Below are 26,244 nucleotides of genomic sequence, written 5' to 3'. Positions count from 1 at the left end.
ACACAGCATTTTCATATAAACAGATAACAAATGTAATCAAACTGTGTAATACAGAGAATTTTTCAAAAAAATCAATAAAGTGCACAAGTCAGAGTTCTAAAATGAGTCCCTGACTGAGTTTGTTGTTGAGGGGTCTGATGGCGGAGGGGGAGCGGCTGTTCCTGAACCTGGTGGTGCGAGTCTTGTGGCCCCAAGTCCTCTTTCCTGATGGCAGCAGCAAGAACAGGGTGTGCTGGGTGGTGTGGATCCTGGATGATTACTGCTGCAGTGTCCCCTGTAGATGTTCTAAATGGTGTGGAGGGTTTTGCCTGTGATGTCCTGGCCACTTTTGCAAGTCTTTCTACTTGGGGTATTGGTGTCCCTATACGATGCCATAATGCAGCCAGTTTGCATGCTTTCCACCCAACATCTGTAGAAATTTGCCAGGGATTCCGATGTCATACCAAACCTCCGCAAACTCCTGAGGAATTAGAATCGCTTGCGTGCTTTCTTCACAATGCCATTCGTGTGTTGCATTCAGGAGAAATCCTCTGAGATAGTGATTCCAAAGAACTTAAATTTGCTCACCCTCTCCACCTCTGATCCTGCAAGTGCTATTGAGATGTGCTGGTATTACTTAGCAAAATAGAAGCAGCGAAACACAGCAACCCCAAAGTGAGTGCACAGATTTGTTTGCACTTTGCTCCAGCAAAATTTCTGCTAACCCCCAGAAATGTACCACAGTGCTGCCACGTGGCAAATGTTAGAATTGACTAAGGCTTGAGTTTGTCAATTTATTCACTTCCTAAGAGTGCAATTTCATTGCCCTATACCTTTAGACTGTATTGATTCTCTTTGCCTTCCTCCCACAGATTTCCTGTTTAAGTTCCTGGTTATTGGCAGTGCGGGAACAGGGAAGTCATGCCTTCTTCATCAGTTTATTGAAAACAAATGTAAGTCAGCCATTGAAATGGAATTTACTGGTGGAGCCCTGCTCTGTGTGCTGCCAGATTGGATTCACTGCAGGACACTGCTGTGGGATCAGGCTGTTGTACAGCAGTGATGGTGTAGATGGACGTTAGGAAAAGGATTGCCCATTTCCTATTCTTGTGGAGTGAACCTATCTGTGATAGTATCAAATATAAAATTAATAGATGCAGAAGTCCAATTTATCCCATCATTTCACCCTCTGCTCTCATCATACTGACAGGTGCAACCTCTTGGATACATGTGATATTTCTGTCTGTTGATCTCCAGATCAACATTGCTAATTCACAAGACCCCTCTCAAGAGAGAGCGCAGCAGGAGGGTTACAGCTAAATGCAGGCCTTTCTACACCTCCCTGCAATTACACACATCTGCCTATCTCATAAGAGCATGTTTGCAGGCAGTCAATTCTGTTGAGGAGTCGTCACTGAAAATTATTTTGTCAGGCACGTTAAGTATACTTTCCACTATGCCTCATTGAACAGAGACCAGGAGCAGAAAACTGATGTTATTTTGTCTCCTTCCTCCTCCGATTTACTGGTATTGTGCGGTTGATCAATTTAGTGGAAGTAGCCCTACCTAATCCCTTCTCTACTCCACCCCCTCTCCAAACTGTGATCATTCCATTTACCTTCAATCATCCCTTCAGGGACCCCTCCATGTCACATTCCTGCCTAACCCCAACATTCTAGGACTGTTCTTGGTGGGGGGGGTAACAAAAGCGATAGCTACCTGACTCCTGAACTGCCATCAGATTTGTTTTTTGGAAACCAAAACTCCGCCAGTATCTGGAGCTTGGTGCGGTCGGTGTGAATGTTGCAGTTTGAAGCCTCTTCATTGTTAAGAAATGCTTTGTTTCACCATCTCAATGTGCTATCTCTAGTCAAACAGGACTCCAACCACACAATCGGTGTTGAGTTTGGATCTAAAGTAGTTAACGTTGGGGGCAAGACAGTTAAACTACAGATATGGGACACAGCAGGGCAAGAGCGCTTCAGGTGAGTCAATCCATGATTTATTGATACATTTCTCGACATGGGTCTTCTCCGTATAGGTCTGCCGTTATGGGAATATCTTAAACTAAAATTCCATCTTAATCTTTCTGCAGACCCTTCAAGAACTGTTGTTTCCAGTGGGATAAAGTAACGTTGTTATCTTGGTTCATTTAATCTGTGGCAATGATTTATCTCCTTTCCCTAGTGGATCTCAATAGCTTAAACTTGTGAACTCATCAAAGGTGTCAGACTGAAGTGGCCGATTTGTTATAGAATGGGTTTGATGGCGGGAGTCATAAGGTTGCCGCTGAGGTTGGCCATTCGGATTTGAGGCCTGTGACCAGTGGTGCGCTGCAGGGATTGGTGCTGGGTCCACGTAGGTTAACAACTTGGCTGCACGTAGGTTAACAACTTGGCTGCACGTAGGTTAACAACTTGGCTGCACGTAGGTTAACAACTTGGCTGCACGTAGGTTAACAACTTGGCTGACAATGTAGGCAGAATCAGAATTCATTATCATGCGCATATCACAACGTTCATTGTTTTGCGACGGCATTACATCTGCAAAATTGCTATAAATTACATTTTAAAAAAAATTTGTGCTAAAGAAGACAAAGTGAGGTATTATCTGTGGATCATTGTCCATTAAGAAATCTGATGGAACAGTAGAACATTACAGCCCTTCTAGTCTGTACCAAACCATTATTCTGCCTAGTTCCACTGACCTACACCCAACCGTGTCCCTCCCATTCATGTACCTGCCTAATTTTTTTTTTCTTGAATGTGAAATTTGAGCCTGCATTATGGCAGAGGAGAAGGAGCCGTTCCTGACCCGGTTGGTTTTTGTCTTCAATTGACATGTTTCGTAACTTTGCGGATGGCACTAATGTTATTGGGATCTAACTGACGAGAACATGATGATCCTCTTTGATCTTTCAAACCAGGGCATGACTGACACCATAAAGCAGAGGTTCCCAACCTTTTTGTTCCTCTGTACCCCTTGGGCATTTCTATAGGTTCCTGTGTACCCCTAAAAATTAAGGATTAAAAAAAAAACACGTCATTGTGCAATCTGACTCCAGATTACAACACCATGTATGTACAGTAGTGGTTATTCTCTCAGACCCAATGTACCCCCTGAAAAGTGCAAATGTACCACCGGGGGTACATGTACCCCAGGTTGGGAACCCCTGCCATAAAGGATAGGGCCTTGGAAATTATTGTAGAACAGAGATCTCGTGGCACAGGTAGTCAGCGGTGAAGAAGGCATTTGTCAGGAGGACTGCTTAAAGAAATCTCTTGGTGCCTGCCACATTGACCACCGCCAGTGGGCTGATCTCGCCTCCAACCGTGCATCTTGGCGCCTCACAGTTCGGCGGGCAGCAACCTCCTTTGAAGAAGACCGCAGAACCCACCTCACTGACAAAAGACAAAGGAGGAAAAACCCAACCCCAACCAACCAATTTTTCCTTGCAACCGCTGCAACCGTGCCTGCCTGTCCCGCATCTGACTTGTCAGTCACCAGTGAGCCTGCAGCAGACGTGGACATACCCCTCCATAAATCTTCGTCCGCGAAGCCAAGCCAAAGAAGATACATAACCGAAACATTTCAGGCTTGAGCCCTTCATCAGAATATCTTGTATGCACCTGCAGGCCCAGATCACAGCATCTGTGGACTTTCGTTTTTCACCCAGTTCTGGTCACCCACTTATGGAAAGGAAGTCATTTACCAAGAAAAAATTCACAGGGGAAGCCATTGAAGCAAAGGAGACTTAGGAGTGACCTTAAAGAGTCAGACAAGGTTAATGGTCTTTTTCCGAATGTAGGTGAGTCTACCACTCAAAGGCATAGATTTAATCTGAGAAGGGAAAGATGTAAAAGGTACCCAAGAAGAAATATTTTCACACAGAGGGCAAGAATTGTGGAGAATGACCTGCTAAACGAAGTGGAAGAGTTGGGTTTAGTAACAAAATTTAAAAGACATTTAGGAAGATGTATAGATAGGAATTGTTTTCAACCTCCCCCACCCCCACTATAGCCCCTTTAAGATTCTGCACGGTTTATTATGGGCCCTCTTCCATGTGAAGCAGTGAATTTTATTTGGTTTCTTCCATACTTCTACTGTCTAAATAAAAAAAGATATATTTATGATTTCAATCCATGCCTCTGCCCCCCCCCCCTTTAAATATTACTATGGCCCCTTTTGAGAATGGCTGGTTTTGAGGGGTTTGGGCCAGACAGATGCCAAATGAGACCAACAGGCAGGTGAAGGTCTGCATGGATGAGTTGGGCTGAGGGGCTTGCTTCTGTGCTGTAAAAACAACCAGCATCTCGACACCTCTGCACATTTTCCCTGAGTCACCTTGTGTAAATGGCACATTTAAATCAAAAAAAACACACCCAAGGTGTTTTACAATCTGGCTCAGTGGAATAACAAGGCTGGATGAAATGACGGCTTTGATGTGTCTCTACCTAAGGCATTAAATTACTGGTCCCTTGCTTCAAAGCACACCTCGCCCTTATCATCCCTGCTTCTGCTCGATTCCTCGCCTTCATACAGTCTCTCTCACTCTCATTTCAACTTGCATTGCAAGGTCAACACCCTCTCAGTCGCTCTGAACATTTGTGCTTCCTCCATGCCTGCTGTATGTACCATCTTCAAGATGCACAATAACAACGTGCCAAGACATCTTCAGAAATGCCCCCGCCCCCTGAAACCCACAAACTATCGTCGTGAAGGACAGCCATATAGATAGAACCACCTCCACCTTGAACACCTTTGATCTGGAAGTATATCGTTGTTCCTCCCTGGGACCTAGATCACCTGACTTAACAGCACAGTGGAAGTTTTATCACCACTGTTGGTCAGGGAGACAAAGAAGGCTGCCTCATTGAACGTTTTTAAATTAGATGGATTTTTGCGAAGTAAAAGGTCTGCAGACGTTGTGATTGAAGTCAAAACACAGCGCTGGAGAAACTCAGCAGGTCAGCAGGTTAAATAGCAAAGATAAAGATACAGAACCAACATTTCGGGCCTGAGCCCTTTATTACATAACCAATGTTGACATTCCGACCTAAATCTACTACCCTGAACCTTGAGCCTGTGACCCCTAGTTTTAGTCTTCCCTACCAATGGAAGCATACCTTCCTCTATCTTATTTATGCCTTTCATAATTCTATGTTTCTATAAGATCCCCTCTCATTCTTCTAAATTCCAGCGAGTAGAGTCCCAGATGACTCAATCTCTCCTCATAGGCCAACTCCCCCCTCCTCTCTGGAATCAAACTGGTGAACCGCCTCCAAAGCCAGTCCATCCTGGACGCACGCAGTGCTCCAGATGCGGCCTCACCAGGACCTTGTACAGTGGCAGCAGGACCTCCCTGCTCCTAAATTCAACCCCTCCAGCAATGAAGGCCAATGTTCCATCTGCCTCTTGATAGCCTGTTGACCATTTGCAATTCATGTTCAAGCACTCCCAAGTCCTTCTGCATGGCAGAGTGCTGAAATCGCTTGCCATTTAAATCATCTGATCTTCCATTTTTCCTTCCCAAGAGGATAAGCTCACATTTATCAACCTTGTACTCTTTCTGCCAGACCCTTGCCCACCTAATCGATCTATATCTCTCTACAGACTCTCCGTATCTGCTACACAATTTGATTTTCCACTCAATTTGGTGACACTCTGTCAGTACGGGGGGGTTATAGGTTAATTGGGGTATTTGGGCGGCACAGGCTCGTGGAGGGCCTGTACGCCTAAAAACAAAATGACCTTCGTTAACTCTGGCTCAGTATTACGTAATGTAGTATGATTACTGACTGAATCACTGGGATGTGGCAGTAAAATTACTGGATCAACAATCCAGAGGCTATTGATCGAGAAGAACGTTTGATATTGTATATTCAATTGATTTAAATATTGTGCAGTTCAAAAATAATCTTGATGATGATGTCTGAAACTATTGTATTTTCACAAAAATCCATCTGGTTCTACAATGTCCTTCAGGGATGGAACATGTTTGACTTTACCCTGTATGACAGACTATTTAGAGGTGGCTTGGGAGGAATTGTGAGAGCAGGTTGCACACAAACATTTTAAAACCCAGAATTTTTGCAGGACTTTTGCAGAGTGCTATTTTGCAGAAAGCAGCAAAGTAGCAATGTTCAGCAGCGTGCCTGGGGGAAGCATGTGATCTTTGCAGGCAGAGGAGAACAGCTTTGCTCTCAGAGAGGGAGGGAGCTGAAAGTAAAGGAGAGACCGAGCAATCGGTTCGAGAGGGACAAGTTGGCAAACCTTGGAAGACTGCCTGGTCAAAGGAGAAGACTAGCTGTCTGAAAGGTGACCTGAAAGAAAGAGGATCATCTGGAGAACCCTGAAGGGGGCAAGTTTCGTCAGCAAGACTGATCAGAATCAGGTGCGGATGTTCTGGAATAAAAGGATTCTCCCTCTCTCTGAAAACCAACTAGAACCCTCCTGAGCGATAACCATTTTCCTGTTGAGCACCAAAGCCTGGTGAACTTTATTCATGCTAACTTCTGTGCGCAGTACCAGAATTGCCTGCAACCAGTGAGATTGAACTGTGATCCAAAGAACTTTTCTAAGCTTGTATACACATTACACACACCTGCGCTTAGTTTTAGAGGGGGAGGGGTTAAGTAAGTTCATAGTAATAAATTAAAGTTTAATTCTGTTTTCTTGTTCAAATATAATTAAAAACTACTTTTGTTTAAGTAACCCTTTGTGTTAATGGTGCATATCTATTACTGCTGGTTTTTGTGGTCCTCTGGACTCCGTAACACCAGTCACAACCATATTTGTATTGTGGTTTGTTGTTAACTGTCTTCCAAAACACCCTAGAAATAGCAATGGGAATAGTGGTGGAATAGTAGGTGGAGCTTGTGGACGAATTTTAAACACGTGTGCCTAACCCTCCCCTCGCCTCTTTCAGGTCAGTTACGAGGAGTTACTACAGAGGAGCAGCAGGCGCACTTTTGGTATATGACATCACAAGGTGCGTTCCGTTTACGTCTCCTCTCCTTTGCATCTTTGTACCTAAAGGAATGCCACAGCCGTTGAAACCTGATGTTTTTGGTTCAGGTTTCAAGCATTTTGTGTTTAGATGTGGAAGGAAGGTGGAGGTAAAGGGGTTTGAATGATGAAATTCAAGAACCTCGGATGAGATGGCTGAAGCCACTTGTCTAGGGTGGAGATGTTGGAGAGTTATAGTGATGTACCAGTGGTCCTCAACCTTTTTCTGTCCACTCACTTTCCACATTTAAGTATTCCCTGTGCCATGGTGCTCTGTGATTAGTAAGGGATCGCTTAAATGGGATGTGGGTGGAAAGAAAAAGTTTGAAAATCGTTGTTTTAATTGTCCCTCATGGACTCGTTATGTGCACGGTTTCAGAACTCCAAAGGAAATGGGCCAATGACCATTTTTCTCAAGGAAAATATTTCAGTAACAATTGAGTCTAGAGCAGTGATTCTCAACCTTCCCTTCCCACCACATCCCACCTTATGCAATCCCTTACCAATCACAGAGTACCGATGGCACAGGGATTACTTAAAGTGGTACGTGAATGGAAAGAAAAAGGTTGTGCTATACGATAAATGTATCCCAACCACAGCAGTTAACAGGGTATAAAAATAATAAAGGAATATGAATTTGGATAGCAGTTCTCATAGCCAACAGGCATCCTAATTCCAATATTTTCAAAATGCAGCCATTGTTCTGATGCAGAAAACACTAATCAGTCTCTCGGAGGGCCCATAGTGATAATGGCAGCTGTTCCACCATGTAAGACTTTCTGTCATCACGGCCCACTGTGTATAATACCTGAGTCATTAGTCAAGATTGGTTCTCATAAGAAGAGAAGCAGGCTGAATGATGACTTTGATCTTAAACTGTGAATCACTCTACAGAACGATTTGCACTCTATAAATCTAGTTGCTCCATCGTGGAACATGCTGGGCCCTTACCTCTGCAATTCCCTCCCCAAGTGTCTCACTTCCTGTACAAACCCTACCCCTTTAACCAAGCTTCTCATCAACTGCTTCATATCTCTTCTGCGTCTTGGTGTCAAATTGGTTTTCATTCTGCTTCAGTGAGGTTCTGTAGACTGTGTCAGCATAAAAATTTAAATCAAAGTTTTATTTTTAAATTTAGACATACCGCACGTTACCAGGCCCTTCTGGCCCACAAGGCCGTGCTGTCCAAATCCCCCAATTAACCTCCAACCCCTGTACGGTGGGAGGAAGCCGGAACAAACCCATGCAGACACGGGGAGAATGTGCAAACTCTTTACAGACAGTGCTGGATTCGAACCCAGGTCGCTGGTGCTGTAATAGCGTTATGCTAACCGCTCTGCATGGAGAATTCTGTACACGGCTGCTGCTGTGCGTTGGTTTCGGATGGGATGGTGCAGAGAGCTTCTTGAATGAGCATTGGCGAAGCTTCAGTCATCCAGGCAAGGGAAGGGTTTTCCGACACACTCCTGATTAGTATCTGGTAGGTGGCGGACAGGTTTTGTGCAGTGAAGTGAGTTGCTCGTTGCAAGATTCCCAGCCTCTGAGCTCGACTTACAGCCAGGTTTGTTGATGTGGTTGCTCCAACAGTTTCTGCAGGAACCTTTGCAGCCAAAAGTCCAGTTAAAACATTGGGCAACTTCCCACTATGTGGATTTTTAAATTAGAAATTTTAGACATGCAGCATTGTACCAGGCCTTCCGGCCCGTGATGCCCAATTACGCCCAATTGACCTATAATCCCTGGTACGTATTGAATGGTGGGGGAAACCCAGGCAGACCCGGGGAGAACATACAAACTCGTTGCAGGCAGCACGGGATTCAAGCCCTGGTCCTGAATGTTGGTGCATGGCCCAAACCACTACATTAACCGTGCCACCCTCTCTAACATAATAATGCAAATAAATCCAGTCGCCAAAGTCTACTTGATCTACACTAGAGATTTGAAAAGTAGGAAAGGCCTTCACACATGACCGTTTTAAAGCAAAAGTCAACAGCAGGAAGCCAAGGCAGATGAATACATGAGAGACTTCACTACAGCCAGCCCAAATAAACAGCGGCATGTTGTTAGTACAGATAAGCTTAATCACCCTCACAACAAAGAACAATCCCAGAGACAGTCAGGATGACTCTGGAGTATAGTATCAGCATGGTGGACTTTTGAGCGTTGGTACAATGCTCCACATGACCATGACAGTGCATCCATCTTGTGTGATATTGTTATACATTGTGTTGAAATTGTTCCCTGTAAAGTGGCCACTGGCCACTTTCCAGTTCATAGAGATCCAATCTCCGTGCTAAAATCCACATTGTCATAACTAGATTCTTCTCTGTGGAGGGAACAGAGACTCCGAGCCAACACCATTGCTCTTGTACCGTTTCCACGGTGCATTGAACCAGTCACTCTCTATTTTATTTTGGCTATGGGTCCCTTTAGCACAGCTCAAAGTTTACGGGCCCCCTTCCATGTGAAGCAGTCCAGTTGGTTTGTTCAATACTTCTCTCCTACCGATTACACAAAATTAAAAAAAAAAATTATTTTGTGTTTGCAGTCTGTGGGGGTCCCCCCTTCTTAAGTGTGCTGTGGCCCACAGAGAGAGGCCGTACATCCCCATTTGAGAATGACTGCCCTTGACCGTAGCTTTCAGGTTAAAACCTTTGTTTCGAATGAAAGGGCCACCGAGAGGTATTAATAAAATATTTGTCTATAAATGTGGAAGTAAGAACCTGACCTCGATCCTCCACATAAACCAAGAAGTGAAAGGCCCTGAATATTCCTGGCCCCTCGATACATTCTCCGTGGTAAACGATGAGCACCTTTGCAGCAAAGATTCACCGAATCAGTCCTTGTGGTTCCTCAAGTGGAACATTTGGCTGTGGAATGAAAAACAGGTTGCTCTGTAACAGCTCGGCGCAAGGCATTTATCAATTCCGATGTACGAGCAAATTAGAATAAACTATTCTTTCAGCTTTACGATCAGTTTTTTGTCATGTCTGGGTGTCAGAGATTTGAGTTTATATATAAATGTTCCAATATTCAGTTACCAATTTTCATAATCTATACTGTGGATGGTGCCCTATTAAATAACCTGTGGCTCTCTGAAGCTGAAAAGTTTCTGTGTGGTATTTTGTCACTAGGGAACTGTGACAGCAAGCAGATGCCTATCTTTAAACTACATTTTTTCCATCTGTTTAAAGTCATTTTTAAAAAAGAATCCTTGATGTTCCTCCTTGATGCATGATTTCAGTCACACCCAGTTGAGAGAGTCATCTGTATATCGCTGGTCGTTTTTACAGTTGCCCTCATGCACTGCAGTCTCATTGATAACTTGCAGTTTCCGAATTTCCTTTTTATATTTTCATGCCATGTACGGGGAATGTTGCAGCTTCCATAAAACTCTTGTTCTGACCACACTTGGAACATTGTGTTCAGCCCATTACAGGAAAGATTTGGAAGCTTTGGAGAGGGTGCAGAGGAGATTTACCAGGATGTTGCCTGGATTGGATAACTGTCTTATGTGGCAAGGTTAGTGGTGCTACTAGGGCTTTCTCTTTGGAGTGAAGAAGGATGAGAGGTTACTTAATAGAGGTCCACAAGATTGAGAAGTGTCGATAGGACGGAAAGCAAGCACCTTATTCCTGGGGTGACAGTAGCCAATATGTGCTTCTGTCCAAGGGTAAGGGGAGGAAAGTTTAGAGGAGATGTCAGGGATAAGTTTTTTTTTTTACCCTGAGAGTAGTGAGTGCCTGGAGTGCATTGCCAGAGGTGGTGGAGGAGGCTGGTACAATCGTGACTTTAAAAAGATTCTTAGACATGTGGATGCAAGAAAAATGGAGGTTTATGGGTGTAAGGTGGAGGAGGTTTAGTTTGTTGGGTAGGCGTCTATGGGTCGGATATGAAGGGCCTGTACTGTGCTGTAATGTTCTATGTTTAACTTATTACATACTGGAATAAACGAAGTTCATACTGTGCTTTGGCATGCACAGAAAATAGCCAAAGTTGAATGTTCAGCCCCATTCATTACAACACCGGCTATCCCCCCATATCCCCTGAAGCTCTCGTGACATGAAATCGCTCTGCTACTCGCATGTATTCAGAGCTTGGCCTCCACAGTCTTCTGCCTTCTGAAGGAATTTCTCCTCCTCTCATACTGCTTTATCTCATGTCCTAAGCCTGCAACCGCTTGCTCTGGATCCAGGCTCCCCTTTCGGGGAGAAAAACATCCTCCCTACTTCCAGGCTGAGCTCTGTCAAGTCGAATCTACTCAGATAGATGGACAGGAAGGGGTTAGAAGGAGATGGACCAAATGCAAGTAAGAGGGACTGGACCAAAATGCCGGCATGGTCGAGTTGGTTCAGAAGGCCTGTCATAGCTGCTGCCGGTTTGTTCTCTGTGACTGGGATGAACTAGATGGGCTGAGGGGACTGGTTCTGTGCTGTAATGTTATATGATATCTCAATACCTTTCTCTATCAATGTTTTCCAATCCATCTAATGTAATGTTTTTCTTTTTCCCACTGATGAAGATAACTATACCTATATTTTACTGCACTGCCATGTATTTGTGGCCTCTCACTCAATGTGTCTAAATCACCTTGAAGCCTATTTACATCCTCCATAATCCATGTTACTGGGAAACTTAAAAACATGGTGTTAAGTTGTGTTATCCAAGTTATTGGTGTATAATGTGAATATCTATCAATATACAATAAAATCCCCCATCATTTGATTTCAAGCAACCAACAGCCTCTAGCAACCAGCAAAAAAAATGCGGAAAATAAATAGATTTTAAAGATACCTAAGTTTAAAATTAGCAGCCCTTGCGGTAAGCACACAACATGCAATCTGGAGCAACTGGTAAATACACTTATCCAGCATCTACCAATCCCCATAGGTTCCGAGTACTGGGCGAGGGCCAAGCACTGATCCCTACACTATCCCAATGAAATAAAACTTCTTCACTCCAACTTGCTTCATAGATTTGAGAAGATGTACAGGTACTCCCCGACTTGCATCCTATGTGACTCGTGCATCTGAATTTTGTTTTTAAATATATAAAGAAAAAATACAAAATTTACACAGTTTATGTTGTATTTGACAAAGTATAACAGGGATACAGGGCATGTTAGAGCCAACGTGTGCACTCTTACCTTGTTAGTCAGTGTCCCAGGATCCGTAGTCTGGGCGCAGCCATCTTGATTCCTGTGCACATGCGCGAGTCTTTGGTTGGTGCATGCATGCTGGGTACGCATATTGGAGCTCGGTTGGCGCAAGCGTGATAGTTAAGGGCATGAATTCAATATCATTCGGGTGCTTAACATTTTTTCCTCGTGCCTGTCTAAGAGTCTCTTAAATACCACTGTTATTCCAGTCTCCAGCACCATCCCTGACCGCTCCCCTAAACTTTCCTCCCTTTACTTTGTGCAGGAGTCCTCTGGTGTTTGCTGCTCCCACCCTAGGGAGTAAAAGTGCTGACTGTAGTCTTTCTTTGGCATAGATAAGGTAGACACCCAGCAGCGTTCAAGCAGCCTTCCACTGTGCAGAGAGGAAAATGAGGTTTGCGTGCCAGAGAGCTTGATTCCAGCAGATGGGCAACAGCACAATGGGAGCAGGAGGAAGTCACAGCCCTTCCACTCCGTTCCTCATTCCAGTTGATTATGGATTGTTTGTATCCTTGATTCCATAAGGTTTAACCAGGGGGGGGAAACATAATCAATCTTTCTCTTCTTTCTCTGTGAAGCCGTGAGACCTACAACGCACTCACAAACTGGTTGACAGATGCCCGAACCCTTGCTAGTCCGAATATAGTCATTATTCTCTGTGGGAACAAGAAGGACTTGGACGCAGATCGAGAGGTCACGTTCCTGGAGGCATCGCGCTTTGCACAAGAAAATGGTAATCCTCGTCAATACACAGCTCATCTATACCAGGCATTTGTTGCAGTGCTGCTATGGCCAGCTCGGTGGAGGGATGAGTAGTTTTGTTGGGAGTTTGACGATTCTCACCTCTATTTCCTTATCCCTTTGATGGTGCCACAATGCCCTAACTTGCACGGAGGGCTGTTCTTTGTGCGCAGAGCTATGCCTGTCACCACCAGAGCAGGCCTGTTCTTTCACTCGCCGTGCACAGCCATCAACCTTCGATGCTTAGGAGAGGAAACCTGATGAGGATGTTCATGCGCCGAGATGCTCTTGAACTGTTCAAATCAAGAGCTTGGGGTAAAACACAAATGTCTGCAGACACTGTGGTTGGAGTGAAAACACGACACGCTGGAGAAACTCAGCAGGTCAAACCGCGTCCTTTGGCATAGATAAGGTGGACACCCAGCAAATGAGGTAGACAGGCAGCTTTCGAGTCACCTTCCACTGTGCAGAGAGGAAAACAAGGAGGTTTGTGTGTCAGAGAGCTTGATTCCAGCAGTCGGGCAACAGCACGACGGGAGCAGGAGGAAGATACATAACCAACATTTGCACCCAAACAAAATGGTGGTGGGGGAGGTACAAGGGGAGAAGCACAGTCCCACCGGCAGGAGATAAGGAAGGGAGGGCACATCAGCAAGCAGGGGGAGGAGGGAAAATGGTTGGAGAGCTGGAGGAAAGGAGACAGAGGGAAAGAGAAGAATGGGTGAATAGGGAGTGGTCTAGCAGAAACCCGAGAACTCAATGTTCATGCCATCCAGTTGGAGAGTGCCCAGACATAAAAATTGAATGCTGTTCCTTGACAAAGGGCTCAAGCCTGAAACCTTTTGCTGCATTAAGTACAGTTTGATCTGCTGAGCTTCTCCCGCATCGTGTTTTTAATCTCTGATCAAGAGATTCTTGTCCTGCATAACTAAATACCAGAAGAACCCTCAATGGGGAATGGCTACATACCTGAAGCAGGTCTGGGTTTTTACCCCTGATGCTACCTGCAGGGGAAGGCTTACTGAGTTGACCTGGTAAAAGAGAAACTGCAGCCTTTCTTCCTCAAATCTACCTAAGATTTGTTCTTGATTTTTCTCCGCCCCCATCCTGGTAGCTAGCTCGCGTTGTAAGGAAAATGTCACGTGCGCTTTACTTAAAAAGTCAGTGGGTGCAGATTCAAAGCTTCTTGAAAGAGGGAGCTGGATAGAGTCGAGGAATCAATATAGCTTGAGAGGAGACCTCTCGGCCCATTAGATCAATGCCTGGTCTTTTCAGAAGGGATTGTGTCAGTCCCTTTCCCCGGCTCTTTCCATTTAACCCTGTGATCTCTTCACTTTGATATCTACGGTTCCTTTTGAAAGCACAGTTGACTCTGTTTCCACCATACCTTGCACAAGTGACTACTAAATGATTGCTACCTGGATGGTGAAGGTCTCTTGTACTATATCTGAGACGGTATAATGTGCAGGGTCAAGGAGATGGAACATAAAAGGGCAGGCCCTATTGGTTATCTTTATCAGTGAGCTGGCAGAGTGAGACGAATGGTCTTGTTCTGTGCAAGATCTCTGCAAGCCAATCACCATAAAGGATTCTGAAGAACTCTCAGGCTTCACTTGTCCCACCTGTCATGTGGCTGAGGCCAATCGGATGACAAGCAAGGGGCTGGGCCTTCACTTTGTGCATTTCATCTGCTTGTGGATACCATTGTCCCCAGGGAAGTTGGCGTAACTGAGGTCTTTTGATTCTCCTGTCATAGAGCTGATGTTCCTGGAGACCAGCGCACTGACTGGAGAAAATGTGGAAGAAGCATTTTTGAAATGTGCAAGGACCATCTTAAATAAAATCGAATCGGGTAAGTAAACATTTCTGCAGAGTTTGTTCCAGACCCTGCCACCAATGTTCCTCTCCTTCCTCTTGCTGAGCACTCACGGGGGCGAGTATTGAGCATTCTTCATTCAACTTGAGTTTCATAATCTTCAACAATCGAGGATGGGCAGTATTTTTTCAAAAAATTTTTAAATTAGACATCCAGCACGGTAACAAGATTCATTTTGGCCCATGAGTCCATGCCACCCAATTTGCACCCCTGGTGCGTTTTGGACAGTGGGAGGAAACCAGAGAAAACCCGCGCAGAGATGGGGAGAATGTACAAACTCCTTAGAGACAACATGGGATCTGAACCCCGGTCCAGTCCAGATCGCTGGCACTGTAAAGGCATTGCACTAACCGTCACGCCAACTGTGCCACCAATGTGTACCGTATGTAAGGGGTTTGTACGTTCTCCCTATGTCAGCATGGGTTTCCTCCAGGAGCTCTGGTTCCCTCCCAACCTCCAAATCGTCCCAGGGTTGTAGGTTAATTTGGGTGAAATTGGGTGGCATGAGTTCAAGTGGCCAGAATTGGCTTTACCATGTTGTAAATAAAATTAACTCAACATTACAGCACAGGAAACAGGCTGAGTGAGGGAAATAGAGGTAGCAAGCCCTCTCAACTGAGAATTGGGGAAGTGTCTGTAAAGGATAGTAGCTCAGCCCATTTGGTTTGAATCTCAAAGCTTGGCCAAGTGGGCAGGTTTATCCTGCTCCGCCCCTCGTGATTTCCCCCCCACACCCTTTTTTTCTTGTCCTTTCAGACAGTCTTCACTTGGAAAAAGGGGCAGCAAGTTGTTGCTACCTCAGAGCCCCAGTGACACTGGATTCGATGCTGACTTCCGGCTCTGTTTGTGCAGAGTTTGCATGACTCTCCTGTGATCCCAGGGGGTTTCCCCGGTGCTTCAGTTTCCTTCCACGCCCCAAAAGTCGAGCGGGTTGGTGGGTTGATTGATCATTGTCAATAAAAGAGATACAGGCATATCAGAGACAGTACCCCTAAGCTGTGGAACAGTTTCTTCCCACGGGCAGTGAGAATGCTGAACACCCAAAGGATCTGCTCTCACTAAACACCCAAGACTCTCATATTTATGAAACTTATTTATTTGTATTTATGAATGCTTGTCCTGCGTATGTATTGTTTGTGTGTTACAACTGGCTGTGAGTTCTGCACTGAGGATCGGAGAACACTGTTTCATCAGGTTGTACTTATGCAATCAAATGATAATAATCTTGACAAGGTAATTTCTTGTGTTGCCGAGTGGGAGAATAAAGAAAAATGGATTGGTGTTTTTTTTTTAAAAAAAAAATGGTTGAAGTGAACTCGATAGGCTGAAGGGCCTGCTCCCATCCTGTGTGACCCCAGGTAACCGCAGCTCCTTTTCCCTTCCGTGAATGTACAGGTGAGCTCGACCCTGAGCGCATGGGTTCAGGAATCCAGTACGGCGACGCCTCGCTACGTCAGCTACGGCAGCCACGAAGCATGCAGACTCAAAACAAACAGCAGTGCAACTGCTAGGCACGGGGGGGGGGCGGTGACCTGATGCTGCGGAGCTCACGTAAAAGCAGGTATGGGTCGCTGCGTGGCTGTATCCCGGGCAGCCAAAGGGATTGCAAAGGCCATCGTTAACGGTCGTTTGAATTTCGAAGATTTATTGGATTGAATTGTGTTCAAGGTCATTAAAGGATTAGTTACAGCCAGCAGGATCCACTTCTTTTGAGCAGCTAAAGAAGAGGTGGGGAGGGGTCATCACTTGAAAATCAGTGAGGCTGATCAAGGCTGATGTGAAACACAAAGGTCTGCAGGCGGTGAGATTGTATTAAAACACGCACAAACGCTGGAGGACCTCTGCCGGTTCGCAGCATCCAAGACGTCAGTAATATATCTTTTCCTCCTACGGATGCTGCGAGACCAGCTGAGTTCCTCCAGCATTTACTGTGTTTTTACTTTGACCAAGAAAGATTTCCAAAGCTTGCAGAGGTCTCGGAACCAACTGGGTGAATTGGCAAAACAAAATAGCAGATGGAGTTTAATGCAGACAAGTGTGAGGTGATGCATTTTGGAAGGGGAAACCAAGGGAGGACATACACAGTAAACATAGGGCACTGTGCGGAGGAGCAAGGAGATCTGGGATTACCCTGAAGCTGGACAGGGTTGTTTAAGACATTGGTGAGGCCAAATTTGGAATATTGTATGCAGTTCTGGTTGCCTAACTACAGGAAGGATATCAATAAGATTGAGAGAGTGCAGAGAAGATTTACTAGGATGTTGCCAGGTCTTCAGTAGTTGAGTTACAGGGAAAGATTAGGGCTTTATTCCTTGGAGCGAAGAAGAATGAGGGAGATTTGGTAAAAGTTTACAAAATTATGAGAGGTATAGACAGAGTGGATGCGAGTAGGCTTTTTCCACAGATTGGGGAAGGTAAATGTGGGAGGTCATGGTTTTTAGCTGAAAGGGGAAATGTTTGGTGGGGGGAGTATTAGGGGAAAGTTCTTCACTCAGTGTGGTGGGAGTGTGGAATGATCTGCCATCTGATGTGGTGAATGTGCACTCAATCTTGTGTTTTAAGAATAAATTGGATAAATACATGGATGGGAGAGGTCTTGGGGTTTATGGAATGGGACTCAGTGAGTGGGACTAGTGAAATCATGGTTGGGACAGACTTGAAGGGCCAAATGGCCTGTTTGCGCTGTAGCGTTCCATGGTTCTTGGGGTGATGTCAGGAAGCGCTTAAAATGGAATGCGCTGAAACTGCCCAAAATTCAATTTATAGTCATCTAATAATGTCTGTAGTATTCCACAGAATTTTTCATCCTCTGTAAGGTGGATAGTTTCTCCTCCAGCAGAAAATGCCTGAAACGCCACTTACAGTCAAAAAGAGAAGCAAGAGGGAGACTCCCCCCCCCCCCAAGTCATTAAATGTCCATAGGTTCGCTTCCAGCACTTCCACTGCCCCTGCAACCACACTCAGTCCAGTCCAAAAAATAAATTAGCAGCCTGAGCTCCAGGTTCGAACCTCCGATGCAATCAGGAACCCCTCAGCGCCCTCTCGCATCCCATTTCCAAAACCCGGTACCCCTCCGGCCAGACTTGAGCCGGTTTCCAGCACTCCACAGCCTGGTGTGAATCCCTTGACTGCAGTCGCCGGCAGCCCACAGTCTCTGTGGGTTCCTCACCTCGAGTCGTCAACCCTCCCCCACCTGTGTGTTTCTTCAACCGCAGAACCCTTCACTGGTCGTAAGCCACCATCCCGTGGGTCGTCTCCTCTGCTTGTTCTTCTCAGATGGGGGTCATCCCCCTTTTTCTGGTGCCCTGCTTCCCCATTCCTGTGCTTGGGTTAAGATTTTGAATATTGAGATCCATAGATTCTTGTTGAGATAAGGAACCTGAGACAACTGAATGAAGTTATAAAAGGTTTAAGTGATTTCATCTTCTGCGCCTTTTGTTTCTTCGAGGACTTTGGCAGAAGGAATTGAACGGTACCTTGACAATTCGGCATCGATTTTAGTCCCACTCCCAGAGGGAGCATCTATGAACAGGTCAAAACCCAGAAATGCTAGAGCAATGGTTTTCAAACTTTTTCTTTCCACTCCACATACCACCTTAATCGTCCCTCACGGACTCGTTATGTGCACGGTTTCAGAACTCCAAAGGAAATGGGAAAATGATGATTTTTCTCGAGCAAAATATTTCAGTAACAATTGGGTCTAGAGCAGTGATTCTCAACCTTCCCTTCACACCTTAAGCCATCCCTTACTCATCACCGAGCCCCGATGGCAGGGGGATGGCTTAAGGTGGGATGTGAGCAGAAAGAAAAAAGTTGAAAACCAGTGAGCTGGAAGGAACCCAGCCGGACTCGCAGGTGTCCAAAGGTGGTAAAGATATATTACTGAGGTTTCAGGCCCAAGGCCTTGCAGGTTAAGCAAAGAACAGGGAGACGTCAGAATAAAAGACCGAAGACTGCCTGGGGGGAGGAGTCCAGACCAACAACTGGGAAATGTTTTCCCTTCTGCTTCAGTGGAAGGGAGGGAGGAGCAGCCTCATCTGTGGGCCTTTAAACACTGGCATGAATAAATGTAGAACAGTAAGGATATACTACCCGCTTTTCGAGCCCGAGTCCTTCTTCATAGCTTGAGGAAGGGTTCAGGCCCGAGACATTGCTAATATATCTTTACCTCCTATGCATGCGGCGAGACCGGCTGAGTTCCTCCAGTATTTCTGTGTTTTGACTGCAATCGTGGCTCACTCCATGAAAGAGCAGGAACTGCTGGCTGTACAGCACTGTTCCCTCTAAACCAGCGCACGAAAGATATAAAAAAAGATAAACAATTTGTACTTCTCCAATAATACATATGAACATTTCTGTACTCTCAATCAAACCCCTTTCACAAAATATTTCAAAAGAAAAAACAAAAAAGGAAAAGAACCCCCTCTGACTTCATCTCAGAGGCGAATTTTAGCATTGACCTCCAATGAGCTAGACAGGCAACTTTGATGAAATGGAAAGACAGTCCCTGCACCTACTCGTATTCAATAGTTGCAGGAGGTCATGCATGGCCTTCCTAAGTTTAGAAATTTTTTTTAGATACAACATAAAAGACCTAAAAATGAATTTTTACAAGATGTGGGGACCGTTCATGGAGTAAATTTAAGCTCCCAAACAGCACTGTCTGGCTTCTGAATGTCGCCTTTCATTTCCTAAGTAATTTAGATACACAAGAGTCTGTTTTAAGTTTAAAATATGTCTGCAAATTGCAATAGGTCTGACCATTCTTTCTCTTCTCTCCCAACAGTGCTCCAAGTTGATCAGTTTGATGGAAACCTGAGGACCAAGGGAGTGAAGCACCGCCTTTGGGGTTGATTTATCTGGGGGTTGGTGCCTTGCCTTGCGGTCTAATGACCCAGTGAGTTTCCCTGTACAGTATGCTGTGTGTCATCTTCCCATTTCGCGAGCAATCCTTCCAATTCCAGTGTCTTAAATAACCCATGTCCCTTTTTGGTTAGCCTTCCTCGCCACCGGGTGCTCAGATGGAAAGATTATACCTTCTCAGAGACCACACAAGGTGTGTAGAATGGTTTTAGACTCTCCCACTTGGGCTGTTTAATTTTTATTTCACTCAAGAGTGTTGCTACTTAACTCGTAACTATACTGGCAAACTCCGTGCAATAGACTTTATTCACTACCGCCATTCTGAGTATATTTATTGTTCAAACTGATCAACACAGATGGACTTCCTCCAAGCGCCACACAATTGGAACTTGTGCTTCAGCACGAGTGACATAATTGCATTTTATTTAACTTAATTTGGCAAATTGGCGGCATAATCGGTCACAATTCAGTGCTGGTAGCACTATTTTATTTTGCACTTGCTGAATGGTTTCAATTTGTTCTTGTTTCGACGGTCAAGGCCATTTCAAAGGCCCGTTCCCCTTCCGTTAATCCAAGATGCTCCCTGGCCGGACTTCAAGCCTCCTCGCTTCCTGGTTGATCTTGCATACCTGTTCCCCGCAAAGTTTATTTTGCACTAACTGCGTGCGCCTCGAGGCTGACGCTCAGACTTCCTCACTCTCTGTCCTGTGCAAAGGTTGGATCTCGGCCCAGTCAGGGGAACGTCAGAGGAGGCGCCAGGCATGAGGCTGCTCTGCCATTTGGCTAGATCGTGGCTCACTGGGCAGCAATTCCATGGTTTCCTTAACACTGCTCCCCAACAACAACAAAAAGAACCATCCTCTGCTTTTTGAGCAATACTAAAGAGAAGAGCCTTTGGAGGCGTGCTTGCCAGGTTGGGAGGGAATAGATCGATGGCTTTGAATTATCTGGAGGATGAACGGCCCCTTCTCCTGCAGGGCCCACAGCAGGTTCTACCCATCCCGGCCTCGATCAGGGACTGAGCGTGGCAAGGGGTGGGTTGTCTGGATCCTATACTGCTTCTATTCCTGCACCGGCCAGAGTCCCAGGGCTGAACCCCTCTATGCCATCTCCCTCCACCATTGAGTTGTTTCTGGCAGGGTGGTTAGCGCATTCGACAAGAGGCCTCCATCCAGCCACCTGGAACTGCCTTTAGAGTTGGGTAGATTCTTCGCCATCCATCCAGTCTTAAACCCAAGAGCTGTCCTTGCTTAGTCAGCTTGTGCCAGGGGAGTGAGCTGTTTCTGTCCACCTTGAGCGTTGTTTCTGTAAACCAACCCCAACCTTCACTGTCAGCAGCAGGTAATCTCTCCCATCTCCTCACCAAAGAGCTTGCATTCTCTTAGACTGCAGATAGAAAGAAATCCCTCAGCCAATCCCATCCTCATTCTGTCACCTATCCCTGATAGATGTTTGTATTCACACCTGCTCTATTCGCCGCTTGAACCAACTGTGTTATTTTCTGCTAATTGCACGGTTGAAGTAGGCCGGCGCGGTTAACTCAACGCTATTACAAGCGCCAGCCACCCAGGTTTGAATCCGGCATTGTCTGTAAGGAGTTTGTACATTCTCCCCATGTTTGTGCGGGGGTTTTCCCTGGGTCCTCCAGTCTTTCCACTCTTCAAAACAAAATGTCTAGGAATTGTGGTAATTTGGGCGGCACGGGCTCCTGTTACCGAGCTGTACGTCTAAATTTAAATTATTTTATTTACTTCCAATATCCCCTTGCCTGCCTTGACCTAGCAGGCTGGTGGGAAGAGTTCCCTGCCACACAGCTGAGGCTGCAGAGAGTCTGGCAGCAGGCAACCGTATTTAACCTGCCAGTTCTCCCAGGCGGAAAAAACCACGGGGTTTGGAGCCAGGCAAGACCATGTGAAGGGGTACAGGGTCAAGGTATTCACTGGCACTGGGAAGGCAGGAGTTCCAGCACCTTGACCCATAATCTGGTTGATTGTTGGCAAAATTTGGCTCCGTTTCAGAATTTCCCCCCCCCCCCAACCCGTCCCAATTTTAAGTGGCCCTGCAAATTTCAACAGACTCCACAACACCCTCCCACAAATATCAAGGCAGGGAAGAGGGATTCATGCAAAGTGTTCTGTATAATGTCCTCACCAGTCCTTGATCTAATACCATTGCAAAGCCCTGGAAAAATACCTGCAGACGCTCTGAGTGGCTTATAAAGTGCAGTTTTGCCTTGTTTTCTTAGAAGCCCTTGCCCAGCTCCTCAAATGCTAGAGTTTTTGCATCTTGGCTACAAGCCAGCGTCGATCGAAGTACCACAAAATATGCCGAAACCCTACAGAGCTGCAAACTGTACAGTCTTGCAGAACCGTGCAATATATGGACTTTATGATGAAGTTTGAGGGATTTTTCAGCTCTTTAGAATGCTTCACCCCAGTCCAAACTTTGTGAACCTCACCTAAACCTGATCAAAAGTACAAAGATCACGTTACTCTGAGTTTTTACTTTAAATTTTACTTACAGCGCGGTAGAAGCTGATTCTGGCTATGCTGTCCAATTACACCCGAATTAACGTACAACCCCATACGTTTCTGGAAGCACCCTTAGAAAACCCATGCAGACACGGGGGAACATGCGAACTCCTTACAGACAGCGCCTGATGCAAACCCTGATCACTGGCACTTTTACCGCTGTGCTAAACATGCCACCCATTTGGTTTGCAAGACTACATTTGAGGAAGGGTATAAAGTAATTCGAAGAAATGTTCAGTCACCCAGGCTGTGGGATTTATTTGTGAATGGTAATACTCTCCTATTACTCTTTCCTGCACCCTCTCTCAGCCTCCTTGCTGCCCCCTCCCCTTCATTAAGCCTTCCTGAACCCTGTCCTCTAAGCCTCTCCATCTCCTTTCTCTGCCCCTCTCCTACCTGCCCCCTCACACAAACATCTAAATAAAAATATCATCTCTAAAATGGGGCCTGCCCTCCACCAAATCTGTCCATTGACCCACAAGGTAATCATTTCAATAGTTCGGCACCCCTCTGGGATGTGGGAACAGTGTGTGGGTTTTATTTCGAGCAGTGAGGAAATCCCTTCACCAGCGATGAGTTGGAACAAACTGGAAAGCAGACGTCCGACCATTGTGTAGAGACATTGCAGAGTGCATCCAGTACTGACACACCTGGTGCAGGCAGTTTATACCATTGCCCAACCCTGAGAGTGTTACCGGATAGTTTGATCCATGCCCAGTTCCCTGCCATCTTTTGGACCCCCTGGGTTTGGAGCATGATGCTCTGCTCTCCGATCTGCTTCCCAGTGTTGTTTTCCTGTAGCTCCTTGCCACCAGTCACCCACCAACCATCTCCCTCACCACAAGGTGGAGCAGGAACTGTGCGTCAGTCTCCTTCCCCCCCCTCCCCCCCCACCCACTGGTTCAGCTCTTGCTAGTTTGACCCAAGCTGTGTCTCTGGGTCGGCGCGTTAGGAAGAAGCACTGGATGGTTGTGGCCATGTTTGTAGGCGGAGGTTTGTAGTTTTCAAATGACAGGCATCATTGCAAGATTTGTGAGTCAGTCCATCAAAAGTTGTCCCCACCGTAGAAAACCAGCTACAGGCTCAGATTGGGAGTCAGTACCTCGGTTGATGGAGCCTCCATCTAACTATCTGTAACTAGACTTTTCAGATTGCGCTGCTAGATGTTGCCTTTTATCCACGTGACAGGGGATCCTCCATATGTGAGCCCATCTCCCTCCCCCGAGATCTCCCCCTCCCCCCGAGATCTACCCCTCCCCCCGAGAGCTCCCCCTCCCCCCGAGAGCTCCCCCTCCCCCCGAGAGCTCCCCCTCCCCCCGAGAGCTCCCCCTCCCCCCGAGAGCTCCCCCTCCCCCCGAGAGCTCCCCCTCCCCCCGAGAGCTCCCCCTCCCCCCGAGAGCTCCCCCTCCCCCCGAGAGCTCCCCCTCCCCCCGAGAGCTCCCCCTCCCCCCGAGAGCTCCCCCTCCCCCCGAGAGCTCCCCCTCCCCCCGAGAGCTCCCCCTCCCCCCGAGAGCTCCCCCTCCCCCCGAGAGCTCCCCCTCCCCCCGAGAGCTCCCCCTCCCCCCGAGAGCTCCCCCTCCCCCGAGAGCTCCCCCTCCCCCCGAGAGCTCCCCCTCCCCCGAGAGCTCCCCCTCCCCCCGAGAGCTCCCCCTCCCCCCGAGAGCTCCCCCTCCCCCCGAGAGCTCCCCCTCCCCCCGAGAGCTCCCCCTCCCCCCGAGAGCTCCCCCTCCCCCCGAGAGCTCCCCCTCCCCCCGAGAGCTCCCCTCCCCCGAGAGCTCCCCCTCCCCCCGAGAGCTCCCCCTCCCCCCGAGAGCTCCCCCTCCCCCCGAGGCCAGGAGGTGCTACTTTTAGCTTTCTGGGGATTAATGGATCCACTGCACCCGCTTTCAAATATCCGGACCCTGAACCCCAGAAAATGAGATTGTCCTTTTGAATCGCCAACCTTGCACTTTTGGGCAAACACTCGCACATTTGACCCTTGAAGCCATCTCCTATTTACTGCTGTAGCGAGATGCCTCTTTCACTTACCCCTCATTCAAACCCACACATCAGCCCAGCCCCCCCACCGTCGCTCTGGCTTTCTGTGCATTACCTCCTCCTCTGGAAATTGAATAAAATACTCCCCAAACTCCATGAACACCCATGGAGAGGGGTGACCGGACAATCTCCCAGAAAACATTGGCGCATATATTATGCATTCTTGCTTCATTCCACTGGGTGCTGCAATGTTTCACTTTTGCTTGATCTTTAGACCACCAATTTGAGTGTGGCTTTTCTGTTAATAACATAGAGCTCGCATATTTGTGATCAGATTTTGCAGACGTTACAACTACCAAATTGTAGAGAACTGTATCTGTTGAATCTTCAACAAGGGAAGATGTGGAAGGAGGAACTGAAACCACTTTTGTATCCAAAATTACACGCAGTTTGCATGGAATCTCCATAATTCTGCTTAGCCAAGCCACCAACAAAATCTTACGGCAGTCCAATGAGTTTAGTTTACGGTGCATTGGCTTGTCTGTTGATTTGGTACACTGAAATAGTCACACTGCATGTATAACACGCCACTCAATGACAGTCCTATGATTGGGCAGGTCAAACCCTCAGGAAACACTGTTGCCCCAAGACAGGCAGTGCCAACCTCCCATGGGCAGTTCATCTGCCAGCCTAATTTGTCTGCCCCGCCAGCTGGACTATTTTGTCCTGGAACATTGGAAAATTGCACGCATCTGTCGGGACTCCTTGCAGGGTAAGGGAGACACTAGTTTAGTTCCCTGCTGTTGTCCTCACTGCCCGCTGGCGCGGGACGTGGATCTGCAGTGGGTTTAAGGGTGAGTGTGTCACCCAGCCACCCCACTGCTGATTGTCTCTGGTCCCGGAACACTTTCTGCCCCCCCCACCCCCACCCCGAGGTGTCCCCTCCTACAGTCGCTGATGTCACCACCTAGAGGTGGGTGTTACACAAGCCCCAATTGACCGATACAGAAATAGATTGAATCCAAAGACACTCACGTGAGCCACTATTTTTCTTTCCACTCACCTACCTCTTTAAGTAATCCCTATGCCATAGGTGCTCTGTGATTAGTAAGGTGGGATGTGAGTGGAAAGAGAAAGGTTGAGAACCACTGCACTATTCAGATTGATGTGATCAACAATTCCCCGTCCATTGCCTTAAATGTTTCTCCTGTGTCATGGGGACCACCCTGCTTACCGGCACAACTTTACCTGCTGTTTTGTTTGTGCCTCTATCGAGGACAGTGGTTCTCAGGCTTTTTCTTTTCCATTCACATACCACCCTAAGAAATCCCTGGGTACCTCTGGCATAGGATTGTGCTTAGTAAGGGAATACTTAGGGTGGTATGTGGGGGGGGGGGGGGGGGGGGGGAGTGGAATAAAGGGTTGAGAACCACTGATCTAAGAGCAGCGAGGCAGATGTTACCTCTGCACCGTGTCAGTGGAGATCAAAGGAGCAGGAATTCCAGAATTGCACAGTGTCTGCAGGGGGATCTCACAATAGACTGGCATAATGCCTACCCACCCCGTTGCCTGTTGCCTATCCACAGAGTGACTGAGAAGGCTGCAGAGTCCCACTCCAGGAAGAGGTCTTAATGACTGGATGAGTGAGGAATCATTAACTAAAGCTCTCCCTCTAAAAGCACAGGTCCCTTAACCCTGCTGCAACACCAGCCAATTCTTACCCAACTACAGCAAAAGAGGAAGTGACCCCCCCCCCCCCCAAAAAAATACTTCAGGGCAGCAGGGTTAGAATGACACCGTTACAGTGCCAGCGGCCCAGATCTGAACCCCACTGTAAGGGTTTCCGCCAGGTGCTTCAGTTTCCTCCCACCGTTTTTTTTAAAACGTACTGGGGACTGTCGGTCAATTGGGCGGCCCGGGCTTGTGAGCCTGTTACCATGCAGTATATCTAAATTTGGAGAGAGAGAAAAAATTATTGTCCTTCATTCCATTCCATTGGATCTTCCAACCAGTTTGCTGTACTTTGGAAAATCACAAGCCTGTTGTAGTCTCCCCTAAACTTAGAAATCCCTTCAATTGCCTCTCGGGATAGGCTGCAGTGCTTACCGAAA

At 46.7% G+C, this 26,244-nt stretch overlaps 1 protein-coding gene across 1 annotated transcript; it reads left to right on the top strand.

The window, feature by feature from the left end:
- The first annotated feature begins 252 nt into the window (after window positions 1-252).
- rab4b (RAB4B, member RAS oncogene family) lies at window positions 253-23,309 on the top strand. The gene is made up of 8 exons (XM_069907778.1): window positions 253-505; window positions 852-932; window positions 1,850-1,964; window positions 6,908-6,970; window positions 12,724-12,878; window positions 14,643-14,738; window positions 16,158-16,323; window positions 19,549-23,309. Exons 1-7 carry the CDS (start codon window positions 253-255, stop codon window positions 16,271-16,273), a joined length of 879 nt encoding a protein of 292 aa, XP_069763879.1. The 3' UTR covers window positions 16,274-16,323; window positions 19,549-23,309.
- Window positions 23,310-26,244: the final 2,935 nt, after the last annotated feature.

This window comes from Narcine bancroftii, chromosome 13 (assembly GCF_036971445.1).
Source record: "Narcine bancroftii isolate sNarBan1 chromosome 13, sNarBan1.hap1, whole genome shotgun sequence".
NCBI classification, from domain to species: Eukaryota; Metazoa; Chordata; class Chondrichthyes; order Torpediniformes; family Narcinidae; genus Narcine; species Narcine bancroftii.
Note: the sequence above shows the minus strand (reverse complement) of the source record. Positions and strands in the feature narration are given on the sequence as shown.

Excerpts from the sequence above, each read along its gene's own strand:
- rab4b (XM_069907778.1), top strand. The coding sequence starts at position 253 with ATGATTACTGCTGCAGTGTCCCCTGTAGATGTTCTAAATGGTGTGGAG. Across the intron at positions 506-851 it reads CTTTCTTCACAATGCCATTC|ATTTCCTGTTTAAGTTCCTG; the intron begins GTGTGTTGCATT and ends TTCCTCCCACAG. Across the intron at positions 14,739-16,157 it reads CTTAAATAAAATCGAATCGG|GTGAGCTCGACCCTGAGCGC; the intron begins GTAAGTAAACAT and ends GTGAATGTACAG.